The 18,791-nt window shown below is 39.4% G+C and overlaps 1 protein-coding gene across 2 annotated transcripts in view; it reads left to right on the top strand.

Moving 5' to 3' along the window:
- The window catches only part of LONRF1 (LON peptidase N-terminal domain and ring finger 1), a 29,295-nt gene extending 23,610 nt beyond the window's left edge, over positions 1-5,685 (top strand). The window contains exons 10-12 of one of the 2 annotated variants that reach the window (XM_019750539.2): positions 111-273; positions 1,694-1,846; positions 4,354-5,685. In XM_019750539.2, coding sequence (XP_019606098.1) covers positions 111-273; positions 1,694-1,846; positions 4,354-4,512 — 475 coding nt within the window. In that variant the 3' untranslated portion in view covers positions 4,513-5,685. Of the gene's footprint in view, positions 1-110; positions 274-1,693; positions 1,847-3,771; positions 3,929-4,353 lie in introns of those variants that run through there. The other variant, XM_074329705.1, reaches the window with a different exon arrangement.
- Positions 5,686-18,791: the final 13,106 nt, after the last annotated feature.

The following is an 18,791-nucleotide window of genomic DNA, read 5'->3' as shown; positions in this document are numbered from 1 at the left end:
GTACTTCAGTAATTCATGTTTTTATTTATATTGGAACTTTCTTTGCATATTGTTGAGAACTTGCATGTTTGTTACTTGAACTTTGATATTAATTAGAGTTTTTCTTCTAGTTTTGCAGATTATGGTTGTATGTTGCAAATTAGAAATGTACATTTCTTACCTGATGGAAGGTCTGTGGTTGATACAGTTGGAGGAAAGCGGTTTAGGGTTTTAAAAAGAGGAATGAAAGATGGATATTGCACTGCAGACATTGAATATCTGGAAGATGTTAAGGTATTACAAACTATTCTTTTCCATCACACTTTGGTGTACTCGGTCCTAGGTGCTGCATAGGCATCAAGGCTGATATTTTCCAGGCCCATGAAACAGTTCTTCCTAGTAGAGACCCTCATCTGTACTTATGCAGCTTAGCTCCAAATTACTTTTTCTTACCTTGTTCTTCATCGTTGTGAATTCCAAGAGAACTTGGGAGACCAGAACTTAGATCCTCTTCTTTTCTCCAGGCTCAACACCCAGCACAGTACCTAGAATATTTGTGTGCATCTGCACGGGAGGTGCTTGACTGTAGCAGTGGATTGAATTGTAACCATTTTTAAGTGTATAATTCAGTGTCATTAAGTGCATTCATGTTGTGCAAAAAGCAGATGCCTTTTAAACTATTGTTTTGTGTTTCATTTCAAATCTTTCAAAAATGAAAAGTACGTTCTTTTGTCTCCTGTGTGCTATAGACTTAACCTTTTATATTTCAGAATGTTTTTAGAGTCCCTTTGTTGTTTTCATACTGAGTCATCCTCGACGTGTGAAAGGCTGAGTCAGGCCTGGTATTTGTTCAGATGCCTGAATGTATATGGAATAGAGCACTCCCTGGCAGGTAGTGAGTGGGATAGAAGAGTGTGTTAAAGAAGGCAATATGAAGTGATGAGTTAATGTTCCATCTTCCCACCGGCCTTTGATCAGATTGCTCCTGTGGATCTCAGGCTGGAAGGCTTAAGCATTTAATTTTATGTTTGCAGTTTCATTATCCAGTAGTCAGAAGGGTGTACAGAGGCGATGGAGGTAGCCACAGCCTTGGACCTTTATAGCAGAGGTTCATCATTGCATAATTTTTCTCCCTGTCTTTTGATATACTGACTTTATAAGCTAAGTTATTTATTGCATTTTTGTTTTTGATTTTGTTTTTTGACCCAGTTTCCTGGGAAAAGATATAATTATGCTTGTCTTCCGTCCTATTATGCTTTTCTGCCATGTCATCTGCACCTTAAACCCCCTCCCCCAGTCTTTCCTGTTATTATAGCACCTGTATTCTTCTGGGTTTTTGTTCCTCTGCTTTCAGAGCCAATGATCCATAAAGACAAAAGGAATTCCAAATTCATGTATACCTTTGTCCGAGAACTCACTCTCAGTCTTCCCCGTCCAAATGGGGAGCTGTTAGTAGGTTTTGGCAATATCGCATTGCTAACTCAGCAAGGATAGGTGGAGGTCAGGCCTTGCTGTCTTTCTTTAGTCTGGCCCATTGGCATTATGTGAGGCAGAAATATATGATATATTAATATGCTGCATAACAATAATATTCTCTGATCCAGCACTGAAATAGGTATTCCCTATTTTTTTTTTTTTTTCATTTTTATAGGGTCAGTGATACTAAAAAAAGAAGATTAGACACAGAAATCTTACTAACTGTTGTTATTTCTAGGTTGAAAATGAAGATGAGATAGAGAATCTCAGACAGCTTCATGATTTGGTATACTCTCAAGCATGCAGCTGGTTTCAAAATTTAAGAGATAGATTTCGAAGCCAAATTCTTCAGCATTTTGGATCAATGCCCGGGAGGGAGGAAAACCTTCAGGTATGATGGCTTTGATATTGTTTCCGAAAGTCTCACTTTTTTTCGTCAACCTAAATTAGTAGATTTTAAGTTTTATTCTTTTTGTTGTCCTTCTTGCACGTTTCCTTTTTGTCTTCCGTCTTTAGAATCATAACCATATTCTCTAGTGCAGTGCTATCTGCTACATTTTATACAGGAGGCCGATGGAAATAAGTGTCTGCTGAGGTTCCTATAGGAGTGAGTGCAGGGAGGAGAAAGCCCTTAAATGGAGGATTTTCCAGAGAGGGATAAGGAATCAAAAATGGGACATGGTACCATCTAGTAAATTGTGACTATGAGACATCTGTGCTTTCGAACCAGGCAGCTGTTGCTGTTATTCTTTGACAGTTGAGAAGTAGCATTTTCTACACTTTGAAAAAAAATATTTTCTTACGTCTCCTTTTATTCCCAACTTTCATCCTGCCACTTCAATTCATTTTTGTCTCTTCATGTTTAGTACTCCACTCCTCATGAAGCTGTTGTTCTTATGGTCTTGCTCAGGTACTTAGGGTTGACATTTAAGCTTAATCTAATCAACGCATAGCAGGCACTTTCTGTGTAAGCAGATCTGTGCAGTAGACACTGTAAGCAGCATAAAAGAAGGGTCACTTCTGGAGAATCTGATTTTAGACTCATCAAAGCACTAGCTTTTAGGATCAGCATTTTTTCATTGAATTCAATTCAAGTGTTTGTGGTCAGAAGGTAATAGATTTCATAAAGGAATGGCTATAAATAAATATATGAAGACAGAGAGATAATAGGTTTCACAGTGATGCACATTGCCTCTCATTCCAGTTTTCAAAGGTTGGTCTAAGTCTGTCTGAATCCTTCACCCGAACTTGCAATTTCAGTATCAGACCATCTCCAAATTGAGAACTCATTCTGTATCTAGGATGTTAGTTGCCACATAATAACAACTAATATGTTATTATGTTTGATCCTGGCTGCCTGAGCCTGATTCAACTAGATAGAAATAGCTTTTGATAAGGACAAAATTGAATAAGGAAATTTTAAATGTGAACAAACCAACTTGTGGAACAATTCAACATTACTTTCCCGTCACCTTCAACTTCACTTTTTATTATCCTATCCTCTACCACTGTTTTCTGTTAGTCATGTATATAAGTCAGGATTCAGTCAGGAAAACAGAAGCGGCCACTCTATATATTCCAGGGACTAATGGTTTATTGTAGGATGTAGAGTAGACACAGCATTGGGAGAGCTGAGGAGTGAAGATCAGGGACGTCATCAGTAGAGGTCAGGGAACCTGCCACCACCAGGCTCGGCCTGCCGACGATGCCTGGTGCTGCTCAGGGCCGTACAGGCAAGCTGCTGTCGTTCCTGGGACTCCCAGGGAAGTCTCCACCAGAATCTCATCTGCTGTGGTGGAGCAGGTGGTCTGCAAGAGTTCTTTGGAATGCTTCTGCAAATCTTACCAGCTGCCACCCTTGGCAACAGTCTCCAGAGAACAACAACTTCCTTTCTTCCAACTTCCACATCTCACAGGAGTGCCTCTCCTTGGCCAAGTCTCACCTGGAACCGAATGGGGAAGTGGGGGATTCCCGGAAATGTAATTTCTGATGTCTCTGAAATGCAGAAGGAGGTGGTCGTGATGCTGAGTTGGGAACAGACAGTACACAAATACAGAAATCTACTTTGATTCTAAGAGGAGCATGTTGAGATCACACTGATGTCACAACTCCTTTTGTCCTGAAACCTCATGTTTCAGGTTCAGTAAAAAGCAATTCAATGTGTAGTAAAAGTGGCTTAAAAGTTCTTTTATATGAATTCTAGTTCTTTCAATAGCCTGTAGTCAGCCCTTGGCACATCAGAGGAGCTTTTTTGCTGGAGATAGGTTTATGTTTCAAATGAAACTAGAAGCTGAGACCTTTTTCTGTCTTTCCTAGGATTCAACAATTCTTTGAAGAAATTTTGAAATATCCATTAACTTTTCTTAATGTTTTAAATACCTATTTTAAGAAAGCACTTCTCAGCTCGGGACAATTTTGCCCCTGTAATGGGACATTTGGCAGTATCTGGAGACATTTTTAACTATGACAACCGGGGAGGTACTACTGGCGTCTAGTAGAGTTCAGAGGTGCTGCTAAACATGCTACAACGTACAGGACAGTTCTCATAACAAAGAACCATCTGGCTCCAAATGCGAGTCGCCTGAGCTTGAGAAACCCTGCTGTAAGGCAGTGCAATGCAGAGGAAAGAGGGTTGGCTGTGGAGTCAGGTCTGGATTTGAATCTTGGCTCTGCCACACGTGAGCTGAGAGACCTTGGACAGTTTGTATTACATTTCTGAGCTTCGGTTTTCCCATTTTTTATGGGCATAGTGATAACCTTCCTTACATGATTGTTTAAAGAATTTGAAATGGGACCTGATGTGGGAAAGTACTCGATAAAGGCTTCCTTATTGTTGGTTTGTTAACTGTTGTGATTACATAAATGTTTGTTTTACTATAAAATGTTGATTATTTTTAGGTGACTCCCAATGGACCTGCCTGGTGTTGGTGGCTTCTTGCAGTTCTTCCTGTAGATCCCCGCTATCAGCTGTCGGTTTTGTCAATGAAGTCTTTCAAAGAACGGTTGACAAAGATACAACATATATTGACCTATTTTTCTAGAGACCAATCTAAGTAACTAACTGCTTGGATATTCCTTTAAAGTTACCCTAATCTGGCTGTGTTGATGGCCAGGTTGTCCGCTGCCTTTCACATCCAGTGCTGGTTTGAGAAATGTAATGAAACTGTTCTGTTTTGGGTTTTTTTTTTCCCCTTCAACCTCCGGAATCATGTGGTTCTGCAAATGAATACCTTCAACTAGGAGTTAGACCACTAAGAACTTGCACAGAAAAACACACAGCAGTTGTGTGTTGAACCTCTACATTGTGATGAATTTGCACTATGTACCATATTCTACAGTGAAATGAGAACTCCATGTGTGTATGTGGAATGCGTGTGTGTGTGGGTGTGGGTGGTATGTGCACATTTTCTCTGGCTTTAACATTTTAAAAAGAAAAAAAGCCATAGAGAGCAGAACTTGCCTAAGGTCATTTATTGCCCAAGTTTACAACAGTAGGGTTACAAGTGTTTGCAAATTGAATTCGCCTCAGATTTCTCTGTCCTAATGCTTATATTTGCACAAGTAGGTAAACTATGGTATTGAGTGTCACTCTTTGTTGGAAATCCTGCTCTTGCTGAACTGTCTTGACCATTGACTATGACACAGTTTCTTATTTATGTAAATACTTGCATCCCAATGGCCGACAGGCCATGGATGCAGAACCTAGAGCCAGTTTTCAGGAACAATTGCAAACCTGACATGGTACTGTGCGTCTATTCATAAAACACTTAAAACTGTGAAAATATGGTTTACATTTAATTGTACATAAAGGTAAATGGGAAACTCAATTCAGTACCAGTTTAGTTTGTACATTTTAGGGGGCTTTTCACGTTAACTGTCTGTCTATGTAATTTATAGTTTGACATGATGTGTTTGTTTTTAAAAATTGCATACTATAAACCCATTAAGGATCTGAGGAAAGAGAAGCTTAATGTAGAACTAAGCTTTTAAAGTATGTTTTATTTTTTAATTCTGGTCTTGGTGCAATTGTTAGTTATGCCTTATTCATATCACAATTAGATCGCCATGCTGTGACATGGTTTATATTCATGCTGCCCTAGATACCTTTTGTAATTATTTGTTGCAGACTTGTGACTGTCCCTATTAACTTTCTTTATGTAATTTGTAAAAGTTTCTTAAAATTTTTGCTTTTGCTTATTTAATTTTGAATAAAAGCTAAATTCGTAATAATTTGTTTTCTTAAATTTTAGGTTAATGTAAAAAAATTAGTGGAAGTATCAAACTGTATATAGTAAAATAACAAATGAGTTTTGCTTATTGTTTTGAGCCGTGAGACATAAATTATAGCTTTCAAAACACTTTTTTGGTCAATTTTGACCAAACAATGTATATTTTTGACCAAACAAACAATGTAGTGTCTTAAGGAGGCTTGCGGCCCTGGAACCATCCTCTAAAGCATTATTTTTCAACCTTTTAAAAAACCATGTTCCTTTAGGATAAAGATAAAAATCTTACATACATGTTACCCCCATTTGTACTCCTTTTGGTAACGTACTTGACCATTTCAGTCCCCCGTTTCCCAGCTAGGATTTTCCCAATATAACTAAATCACCGTTTAATGTTGAATGTTTTTATAAAAATATATCCAGAAATGACTGCCTAGAAGACCACTCTTTGCCCCTTCAATTATGCTAATTGAGAATCTGTTCATTAGTTCTGCAGAAAACATTGTCTGAAGTAGGCCATTCCCTAAAAGTACCTTATCAATAGTTTCTAAAGAGTCAGATTAAACTTTCTTATAATAAAAAACTACTAAATGCCTGTTAAATAGCCAAAATAGCTAGTTGCCGCTTTTATACACCTGTTTGGACAAGTCCAGTTCTTCTTGTTCTCTGCGGTCCAACTTGGATGCCTTCACTCAGATGGAACTCAGAACTCCCACAGCACTTTCCTCGCACTTTGCTTATGGCACTCTCAGGAGATAACTGACTTTAAATACGGAAACCTCTCCTGAGTATTATGACCGGTGTCTAACAGTTTAAACAGACTTAAGCTCCAAGCATAGGCTGACCGCAACAGGATTGAAATGAATGCCGGTTAAGAAGGGAAATTGGATAAAGATGCAGAGGAGAGCATAGCTTTTCAGAAATGGAAGACTATAGGGAAACCTGAAACTGGGAGAGGGTCTTGGAATGCTCCAGCGGGTTCCTTAGGGAGGCTCCTCTGGACATGGCTGGGTCATTTGGTCCTCTCCTTCACTTGGGCTGGGCAGCGGGCGGCAGGAACAGTTGTCCGGCCAAAGCACATGTGGGCATTGGGCCAAGGAAGACCCCTGAAATCTTAACTAACTACAGATCCCCAATGGGATGGAGAGCCCTTGTGCACAGAGAGCAAGCTACTGACCTGCTCGCATGGCAGTTTGTTCCAGTATAATCCCACCATCAACAAGGCTGACCGAATGAGCAATCTCGAATGAACAGGGATCCCAAATGAGAAAGATGAGAAAACAATCAAATCCTAGAAATTTGAGGAAAGACATTCTAACCAAGACAACAAACTCAATATCCTTAGGTTTGAGGATGTGTAATTCCAAACAAGATCTGGGAATCTAAAAAATTTCTTCAAACAGCCCCTGACGCTAGAAGCATTCAATAAAATCTGTTGAATCAATGAGTGAATGATAAAACTAAAGCAGATGAGCTACACAGGAGAATGAATGAATGAAGTGGAGGGTTGAGTGGGGGTGCTTTCCAGAACGTAGCACAGAGATCAGTAGAGTCAGACTATGAGGGAAAAATTGAAACAGAAGATTGATTCAAATATTTTTTAGTTTCAGATGTACAAAACAACATAGTGATTAGACATTTATACCCCTCACAAAGTGAGAACCCAACAAGTCTACCCATCTGACACCGTACATAGCTAATACAATCCTATTGACTATATTCCCTATGCTGTACTTTACATCCCATGACCATATATATATTTAATTGTAGTTGACATTCAATATTTTTATTTTATATTAGTTTCAAGTGTTCAGTGCAGTGGTTAGGCACTTTATGTAAATTTATTCAGTGATCTTTTGATAAGTCTAGTACCCATCTGACACCATACATAGTTTTTACATTATTGGCTATATCTCCCATACTGTATTTCACATCCCCGGGACTGTTTTGTGACTACCAATTTGTACTTCCTAATCCCTTCACCTTTCTTACCCATCCCCCCCCATCTAGCAACCATCTGTTTTTTTTCTCTGTGTCTGTAAGTCTGTTTCTGTTTTGTTTGCTCTTCTGTTCTTTAGATTCCACATAAGTGAGATCATATTGTTGCTGTCTTTCTCAATCTGACTTAGCATAATGTCCTCTAGGTCCATCCATGTTGTTGCAAATGGTAAGATTTCATTCTTTTTTTATGGCAGAGTAATAATATTCCATTGTATAAATGTACCACCTCTTCTTATCCAATTGTCTATTGATGGGCATTTCGGGTGTTTCCATATCTTGGCTATTGTGAGTAGTGCTGCAGTAAACATAAGGGTGTACAAAGTTTTTCAGATTAGTGTTTTGGATTTCTTTGGATAAATACCCAGGAGTAGAATTGCTGGGTCATAAGGTAGTTCCATTTCCAGTTTTTTGAGATACCTCCATACTGATTTCCATGGTAGCTGCACCAATGTGCAATCCCACCAGCTGTGCACAAGGGTTCCCTTTTATCTCCACCCTCCCCAACACTTGTTTGTTGATTTATTGATGCTGGCCATTCTGACAGGAGTGAGGTGGTATCTCATTGTGGTTTTTATTTGCATTTCTCTGATGATTAGTGACGTTGAGCATCTTCTCATATGTCTGTTGACCATCTGTATGTCCTCTTTGGAGAAATGTCTGTTCAGGTCCTCTGCCCATTTTTTAAATTGGATTGTTTGTGATTCCAAGTTTTAGTGTCTATATAATAGCCATTTCTTAAAAGTAAAAGAGAAGAAACAAATAATACAAGGAATTTTCCCAGAACTGAAGAGTAATAAAATAATCTACTTGCTTTCTTAGTGACCAAATTCATCCATTTAAAGGGAAAGAATAAGGCAAACTTACACAGATGGACTGAGGACGAACAAAACAGCAGCAGGAACTCAGTTGTGTGGCGCTGCTCAGCAATGAGACGACTGGCTCAGTGGTAGGTGGGAACTTTCTTCCTAAGCCAATGTTTGAATGCCGACATTCAAAAAGTATTTAATATTTTCTGTGGAGAACACATTTATGACCCAGCTTAGGAAACAAGCTCTCTTGCAGACCTGCCTCCAAATAGCTTTGGCTGTTCACTGAAATTAAATGTATCCTTAAAGAATTTTTTTGTCACAACTTAAGATATTGAAAAGAATATAGGTTTAATTTCAAAAGGTGGTGAGCACATTTAATTCTCAAAAATCCTGTAACGTAGGCATTTGTGTACAGATCAGGAAACTGAAACAGTAAGTAGTTAAATAATTTAGGGGTTGAATTGTATCCCCTCAAAACATGTTGAAGTCCTACTTCTGGAACCTCAGAATATGACCCTATTTAGAAATAAGGTCAATTGTGCAGATGTAATTAGTTTAAGATAAGGACATACTGGGGTAGTGTGAGCCCTTAATCCAATATAAGACCAGAAGAGAGGACAATGTCATGTGAAGCCCGAAGACAGAGAAAATACAGCCATGTGGCGATGAAGGCAAAGAACTGAGCCAAGGAATGCCTGAGAGTACCAGGAAGCTGGAAGAGGCAAGGAAGAATCCTCCCCTAAAGGTTATGGAGGGGACGTGACCTTGGTGACATCTTGATTTTGGACTTTCAGTCTCCACAGTTGTGAGAGAATATATTGTTTAAAGCCACCCAGTCTGGGGTAAGTTGTTACGGCAGCCTCATTTCAGACTGACACAAGGATTACGATGCAAAGGCCCTGGGAGAGTGGGGCTGAAACTCGTGGAAACTTTTCAGATCAGAACTGATTCTAGTAACTCATCTCTTATAACTAATTCGAGAGTTGGAGAATTGGTAGGCAGACATAAAGTTGCCAAAAATGAGGAAAGAAAAGGACTTAGGGACAAATCAGCAGATAAGACTCAAAATAATCATGCCTTAGGCTCCAGAAACACCTATACATAAATCCACTCAAGAGTAGCTGGTAAATGCAACACGCATACATAAAAAAAACATCCTCCCACCCCAAGTCAAAATATCTGAATGATTCTAACACTTCGTATGTATAGTAGTTAATAAATACCTGTAGAAAGACTGCCTATCGATATAAACATGAACAAATTATTTCACGTTATCACTAACTTGGTTCAGTTTTCAAAATGAAGAGCTCAGTGGGGTTTGTAGGGAAATGGAAATGTCATGAAGTCATGTCCTTAAGTTATTTTCATTCTTAATTTTACAGATACTTATGCTAGTTCTGCACCATATTGGTGACAATATATGAAAGTTAAAAATGCCAAATGGAGAAACTCTAGATCTCTTTAAGTAAGACAGTACTGTATTCACAGTTAGATCTTTGGTTCCAAAAATATTTATTAACCTTTACCTTGTGCCCAGCACTAGGACAGGTACTTGAAATACTCGTATCGGCCCTTGACAACTAACAGTTTCTGATCTCATAAAAACGTGTCAAAAAACACCTACACTCCATTTCTCCATTGGGTAATCTGGTGATTTGCCAACTGTCCCAAATTTCTAAAAATTTCTGTCTAGATTATTACTCAAATCTCTTTCCTGGTAGGGACACACAAGCGTCACCTGGTGGCTAGGAAGATTAACTGCAGGCTGAAATGTCAGGCTTTTAGACCTGCTCATTGTAGCCTTTCTGTTTTCCTGCACAGTGCGGGGTCTGGGGAGGAAGTGGAGGAAATAGGAGGACTTGCTTGTAAATATCTAGGTTCAGATTTCCTTCCTGCTTCCCACTGGTAACCAGAAAGACTTGCAAATGCAGTGAAGAATACTGCCCAAACCCAAAAGAGTGAGGCTTGGGCTGACTGCTCACCACACACTGATGTAGATGATTGTCTTGGTGGTGTGTTTTAATATAATTATAAGAATAATACACATTTTAAAAGAAAAATAATATGGACATATAAAAGCTAAATATTCTCACTATTCCTCTCCACCATTCCAATTATTGAACCTTCTAAGTTTGGACATGTTTTTAGATGAAAGAGGCTTTCTGGAGGTTTCTTCATACTAAATTGGTAGAAAATTGAAAAAAATGCAGCAGGAAGCACCGTCTGCCACAGTTCCTTAGTTGTAGAAATAAGTCTCAATAAATCTTAAATTTCCCCCATGAGCTTTCAAAGATCAAAAATTGACACTAACATGAATATCAAATCTCAACCTTCATGGTCTATTAAAATGGTACCGTTTAAACACTATGTATAGGACATTTCCACCCTCACCACCATCTTTTACAGTTTATCCCCCATTTAGTTAAGACTTTCTTGCCACATGTGTTAAAGTATGAAAAGTTAGAGTGAGTCAGTTGTCAAAAAGCTCTTTTTAACAGTTCTCTGGCCCTAAAGACATCTGCATCTCTGTAAGCTCGTCAATATACACAGTTACCTACTTCGTATTGAAGTAGTATCTACTAAAGGGGTGTCCAAACTGCAGCCCGTGGGCCAACTGCGGCCCATGATGCATTGTGAATTGGCCCGCAGCAAATTCCAAAAATATATTTAGTTTACTTAAATAAACCAGGTGAGGCAATACATACTTCACCTTGAGTGAGTGGCCCAGCTGTTTGTGTATTTTACCGCATATGGCCCTTGGTGAAAAACGTTGAAAAAAGTTTGGACACCCCTGATCTACTACATTGATAGTATTGACGAGATTCTGGTTTTAGGCTGAGGAAGATAACCAGAGCATACTCCCTCAGCAATCCATCACCATGTTGTTCTTTACGTCTGTCATGTAGGGTGTCAGGCGGGGTCTCTGGTCCCGCTCCCCACATAAGAATGCAGGATATGGTGAGGCCAAAAAGGAACACCCACGGAGCCATAGATATGGGAGTCATACCACTATAGTCTCCTTGACGGCTGGGTTGGAGATACCCAGCCGCCAAGGAGCCACACGACACACGACCCACAACCCGCCATCCGCTTCTCTGCCAACCAACCTCACTTGCTACCTGCAATGCACCTCTCTGCAGTCTGCAATCCACAATCCGCAATCCACACTTGCTAGTTTAGCTACAGCAGTTATATTAGTGGCTAATGGCTAACCGGTAACAGCTGATGGCCGACTAGTCACAGCTGATAGCCATCTACTACCAGAGCCAGCACCTTCCCATGTGAGGCCGAGAGCCTGGAAACTGCCCTCTGGGACTCTGTCCCCACAATGTCGTCAGTGATTGTGAGTATATGTCACTGACATTCCTATAACCCATTCGGACTCCGTTACATCTTCAATTCAAGCCAGTCCTTGGCCCTGCAACCTGAGAAATCGCTGTGGTCCAGGCGAGCTCTGGCTACAGAGGCATCAGTAAGTGTTCCTTCTGGTTCTGTTGTGAAGCCACAGTTACTTCTCTGTATTCACTCATGAAATGAATTCAAACATTTAGTATGTCCCACCAGCCAGATGCTTGGCAACAAAAATAAATCACACGGAGTCCCTGCCCTCAGGGAGCTCTCATTGTGGTGGGGAAGATGAATGGAGAAACAGGTGATTAGAACCAAGGGCCACAAGTGCAGTGATTGGCATACACCTAGGGAATGATGTAAACTTTGAAGATGGTTGCTTAATCCATGAAGGTTGCGTGGCGATGGGGTGTTATGCTAGGGTTCTGGAGGGAGGGACTCCAGGCTGTCTTAAAGATGAATAGTGTTTAATCAGGTGAAAAGAAGAGGGAGTGAGCTCTAGAGGGAGCAGGATGAGCAAAAGCCTAAAATTCTTTATAAATTATAGTAACTACTAAGGAAGACAGGTACACTTCTTCTTTTTGGACACAAAACAGTAAACCTGTGATGGTTAAGATGAGAGTGATTTAAATAAGATAAGTAGTGATTCAAATACTGTGAAATTTCAACAACTTCATCGATAAGCACACATAAATGTTTGGTTTATCCCATAAATGCAAAGAAAGGCATAAATCCATCCCTGCTTTAAACTGCAACTGGGGAAAAGAATATTAGATTGCTTATTGATAAAAGAAATGTTAGGTATTGAACATTAGGAGAATAAAAACATAAACTTCCCTATTCTGTTAAGTCACCGCCTTCTGTCCTCTTTTTGTGTTCTAAGTATTTGTTGAAGTCTTGTATTTCATGGACTCATCTCCAGTTCTCTGTGTGGATTAGTAACATTTTTATTTCAGTACTCCGTTTTAGTGCAATTTCTTCAAATAAAGAAAATAAACTTATTTGGTCATTATATTTTTTAATATGGAGCCCCAAATTAATCTGTCACCATTAAAAATGGGGTTAGATGGCCAATGAAGAAAATCACTCACTAGGTTTATGTCTTTCTTCGCCACTAGATGGTGCTGCCACATTTGAAGATGAAACGGGGCTCATCAAGTCAGTTTCAGAGGGAGTTGGATAGATCCATGTTCTTATGGACTTTTCGCTAATTTGGACAAAAAATATTTAAGACCAGTATATATATACATGGACCAGTTTGTGTGTGTGTGTGTATATATATATATATTTATATAAAATATAGACAGATAAATATATGGACCAGTATATATATATATATATATATACATATACACACACACATACACACACATATAGATACATATATATATATGTGTGTGTGTATATATATATGTAAACTTTTAGAAAAACATTGTCCATATTAGAAAGGCAACACTTTTTAATCATAATCTTTGAAGCCTGAAAGATAAATGAATATTTTTACTATTATTTGCTAGACGTTAAATCTTAGATGAGTTATTTAACTTTTCCAAGCCTGTTTTCTCATATATAAAATGATGAAAATAATAACTATCTCCTATTTTGTAGGAGTTAAATATTTATTACATATCTCACAGGGGCATATAACAGGTACACAAGAAATGCTAAGAATGACTATCATTGGAATAAATATTAGGACTTTCAGATGATCACTTCAAAGGCCGATATAATTTCTGGTACCATTAGTTACAAAATGAATTATTTCTTCTCACTCCTATCCATACCTCACTTGAATAGTGAAGGAGTAGTTTTTTCTATTTTTTTTTTTTTAACAAGAGAAAGTAATCAAATTTAATACATATGTATGGAAACCCCGCATACGTGAGAGAGTCAGAGACCCCACATGCAAGAGAGGTTCAGAGCTAGAAAGGGAACATGGATATATAAGACATCCTGAGTTAGGGATGAGGTAAGGTGCCTTGGGGGCTCCAAAGGGTCGTTGCAGGATGACAGGAAGAGCTTGTTTGTTCTTTTTTAAGTGAAGCAATGACTACGGTTTTTTGTTTTGCTTTTTTTAATGGCTGTATGTAAAAGTGGGTGAATGACCCACTTGAACTATTATCTCTGAAGAAATGGGTCCAGATCGTATGTACTCAGGAGGTCACATAGACATTTCTGGGGCCAGCTCACGTGGATTTCCCCTTCTGTGATCCTCACACTATGTGTTTGTTACTGTGAGACACCACGGCCTGATTTTTCAGCTCTTCCTTGAGTTCCATTAGAAACCTCAGCATCCTTACAATAAATTCCTTAACCTGCTTACCTTAGCTTCATTTGGATTCTGTTACTCATAATCAAATGAACCTTATCTAATGCAGCAAGGTAAAACAACGCATTATTTTAACAGCACCAACATTTCTCTTAGGGATGGAACTGTTTTGGCCCGAGAAAAATACCATGAAAAGTAGCTTAGAATTTATGGGGAAATCCCTAAGCCATAACTTGGCAGGAGACAGCTGCAGTGCTACAGAAGGAATGCACAGGAATCCGAAGGTGGAGAACAGCAGTGCCGTGTGTGTGTGTTTGCTGTGGCTGGGGGAAAAGTAGAGAGGGACACGTGCATTACCATATCCTCTGGCTAAAGGATTCAACAAAAGTGGAAGGTGATTGGAGGTGCCAAAAAAACCACAGCAAACCAGGCTCCTCTTCCCAAACTCGGTGGGAATTGAAGGGATTCAGAGCTATCACTGCCTATGGAGTTGTTTTGAACCAGTTTCTTTGATTTCAAAAGTTAGGCTACTTCTGACATTGCAATTATACTACTAAGACAATGTTAACCAATGCATTTTCTGTTTTAAAACCATCAGTTGTTATTGTCACACTTTAATTTCATCTTGTTAAAATTTTTTTCTAAATGTTTCACTTACATTTAACTCCTTAGTAATGATCTCAGTTATCAATCTAATTGACCAAACCAAATATTTTCATTCAGCACATGTTTACTGAGCATCTTCTAGGCATTAAATTTGAAAGTCGAATGTTGCCTAGATTGAGTCATGCATCTTGAAATCTAGCTAGAGAGAGAATATTTACTGCAGCGACAAGCAAGTAATTTAAAATCATGACCAGTGCTATCAATGAATCAAATAGGATATGGATGTAAAGAAGAACAGGGCTGGATGACTTATTTTGGATACAGTGGTCAAGGGAAACATTTTTGATGAGCATGAGAAGCAGCCATGCGTGGGAAGAGTTACAGGTGGGAACATAATATGTGTGATGGCGCTGAGGTGGGAAAGACCTGTCCTAGTTGAGAGCCAGGAGTAACCTTTCAGAGATGCAGGTCTCCTGAGTCAGAGGAGACAGTGGTCTAGTGAGGAATTGGGAGAGGAAGCCCTTTTCAGAAATTTTTCTGTTCCAATGAGCCTTCAGGCATGGTGACAGACACATTTCCTATCTTTAAATCACTTCCTCTGTATTTCCCATAACACAGGGCCAGGCACAAATTGCTGACTCCACACAAAATGTGGTGCCTATTCTTTGCACGAGGTAGACTCTTACTTGGCTGTGTTTTGAAATCGTAAGGTCACCACCACTAAACCACATGCGCTTAATCCACTGAGGCTACAGGATGAAATGTGCTACAGCATGTCCCTGCTCCTTTTTGCTTCCAGAGGCCACATGTGAAAACTGACCTCATTGTGTTTAGCCACACCTCATGGCTCATGGCAGCACTCAACAGGAGAATAATCACAGTGGGGCAGGACAGCTACCATGAGAAAGGGAGAAATTACTAGGAGGGGAAACCAAAGTCGGCTACAAAGGGAAAGTTAAAGGGACCCTCCGGCTATGACAATAACTCATTGAGGGAAAGGATATTATTTACCTTATATAGTAATTCCACAGCAGTTGGCTTGCAGAAAAGTAATGATGTTAAAATCCTCAAGTTACCAAAAGGAAACCTTAGTCTTCATGTGGGAATGTTATCACCACTTCCTCAGTGCTTTACTGGAATTTCTATTATCTGATAAGTGGTAGTAGCAAAAGGCTTTTAGATGGTAATCAAGAAATATGGGTCTTCTCCAAAGTACTATGTGATCTTGGACAAATCTTCATTTTTTTGGGCCTCATTTTTTCCCATCCACATAATTAAGGGTGCAGACTATTTTCTGAGCTCTCTTCCACTTCTAAATATGGCGATGCCATAGGAGAACAGAGTGAAATCATAAATAGATGGGAAAGATTGGATTCAGCAGAGGTTGATATGAGTTTTGCCTTTGTCATTTAAGTTGTTTGATTTTGAGAAAAATTTGTAACCTTTCTAACCTAAATTTCTTCATCTCTAAAATGGAATCATAAAAATAATGATAGGTGACTTCATTACATCTGGTTAAAGTCAAATGAGATGACAGAGGTGAAAACTTTGTAAACTAAAGGTCAGCATAAATGTGTTTTATTACTATAATTATGATGACAAAAATAAAAATAACACCAACCAGTACTTATTATTTTAAAGGCTGTGAATATGGGGTCTCTTTATCTTCACAACAGCCCTGTGGGAGATTACAATTACTATCACCATTTCCCAGAGGAGGAAACCAAGACAGAGGACATTAAAAGACACGACTGACAAAAGAGGCTTGGTTGGTGGCAGAAGGCAATTAGGCTCCAGGCCACAGCTTGGCTTCTTGATCAGTTCTAATCCTTGAAATTTGATGTGAAGGAACATCATAGACTTAATGTGACTACAAATAATGGGTGGTTCTACTCTTAAAACCTCTTCGGTCATTTTATAAGTTGAAAAACCTACCTTTTTTTTGTGTGTGTGAAATTTTCCCAAATGATTCATGTATTCACAATCATGCATCAAAACACATGGTTTTAGAATTTCCCCTAAAATGTTTATGATAAAAGTAATCAGGATGACCACCAAATAGCACTCCTATTCAAAGAGAGCTTCTGCAAGGGAAATGTAGCAAGTTTAAACACATAGTTCCCAAATCTCAGCAAAACCAAAACCAAACAAACCAAAAGTATTGCTCATTTTTAAGTTTTTGTTTTGTGTTTTTACAGCCTTAGCTTCTGCGAAGCCATCCTACATCCCCATGTCCATCTCCAGCAAGCACTTAGGGAAAATGTCTGTCTTAATCCAACTCAGGCCTCCCGCATGAAGGCTGCACTAATGACATACATATTTCTGTGGCGGAATTTCAAAAGCAACAGGCAACAATTTAATTAGCTCCGAGTCAATAAATCTCCATGAACTCTAACAAATCAGTAAACCATAAGTTTCACTAGCACTTAGCAGCAGAAGAGTATTTATGGCGAACCATGATGCCGAACATTTTGGCAATTAACATGGAATATTTATAATTTTCTGAGAATAACTAACAATGGAAAATGGCATTAAAATGCATCAGACTTAATTCTGCTAGAATCCTTGATTTAGAAAGAACTCACACGAAAGCACATAAAACACAGGAAACCCCCAATTGATAAATGGTCAAAGGATAGATAATTTGCAAAATGACTTCTCAAAAAAAATGACTGAGTGAATATTTTATGTAGGAAAATGCTAATCCTGGTGGGATAGGTCATACGGTGTTACTCATATATGGGTTATACACACTCATCATAGAATTCCCTCACTTGAATAATTCCTTACATTAAGCAGTCCCTAGGATCTGCCTGAAATCTCGTTTGGGTTAGCACTGCTTTGGATTAAGAGGTGATTTTCAGCTTCGATAGAAGGGGTCTTACTTGAGACTTTGTGAGAGTTTGGATCAAAGAATCTAATGAGATAAGCCAGATAAGCATGTGTCCCAGGCACCCAGCTTCACCTTCTTCAAGGTACACACCCTCCCCATACCCACTAGACGTAGTACAGTTCAAATCTGGCAGATGTACCCCATTTCTTTAGGGGTGACTCCTTGACTATCTATAGAAAGTAGAATGTAGGATTTCTTCCTTTGAAGTCATAAAAATAACTAAAAATTTTCAAGAGTGGTAGGCTAGTGAAATGTTGTTATTCCTGCATCCTCATAGGATTACTCTTACTGTCTGATCTCTTTAGGGTTTTCATTGCCTAGTCCTGCTGACCTTGCTAATCAGTATGGATTAGGTTTGACTGTGAGTGATGGAAAACTCAAAATAACCTTTTCCTAAACATGATAGAGGAGTCTGAATAGGTGGTAAAGGGCTGACTCCGAACCCTTCCTCTACTTGCTCTGCAGTACCTTGCCCCAGCCTCCTGCTCCAAAAGTGTAAAAGCCATATTCTAGGCAGCAGAATGGAGGGAAAGATAAGGAAGCGTATTTGTCATGCAGGGTGTCATGCGGGGTCTCTGCTCCCGCTCCCCACATAAGAACGCAGGCTATGGTGAGGCCAAAAAGGAACACCCACGGAGCCATAGATAGGGGAGTCATACCACTATATTCTCGCTGGCGGCTGGGTTGGAGACACAGGAAACAGGAGCCACACAATTCTCAACCCTCATTGCGCAGCTTCCAGGCTCAGCCACCATCTTCTTGCCAGCCCCCATTTTCTTCTAGCGTAGCCACAGCAGTTATATTAGTGGCCAATGGCTCATTGGTTACAGCTAACGGCCAACTAGCCACAGCTGATGGCCATCCAATCACAGTTGATGGCCATTTACTATCTGAGCCAGCACGTCTCCACGTGAGGCTGAGAGCCTGGAAACTGCTCTCTGGGGCTCTGTCCCCACAGTCTTTGTGACAGTTCTAAATATATCCGCAAATCCCTTGACACATCAAGAGGGAGTGTATATGTCCCCTTCCCTTGAACCTGGTCAGGCCTTTAGAAAGTGTCAGAAGGGATTCTGTGTGATATCCCAGGTAAGTGGAAATGGACATGAAACTTCTGCCAGTTTCTCTTGGGATAGTCATCCTGAGACCCTTCAGCCATCATGTAAGACGTCTGACTACCATGAAAC

Source organism: Rhinolophus sinicus, linkage group LG04 (genome assembly GCF_036562045.2).
Source record: "Rhinolophus sinicus isolate RSC01 linkage group LG04, ASM3656204v1, whole genome shotgun sequence".
NCBI classification, from domain to species: domain Eukaryota; kingdom Metazoa; phylum Chordata; class Mammalia; order Chiroptera; family Rhinolophidae; genus Rhinolophus; species Rhinolophus sinicus.
The sequence above is the reverse complement of the archived record's forward strand: the minus strand, read 5'-3'. Positions and strand labels throughout refer to the sequence as shown.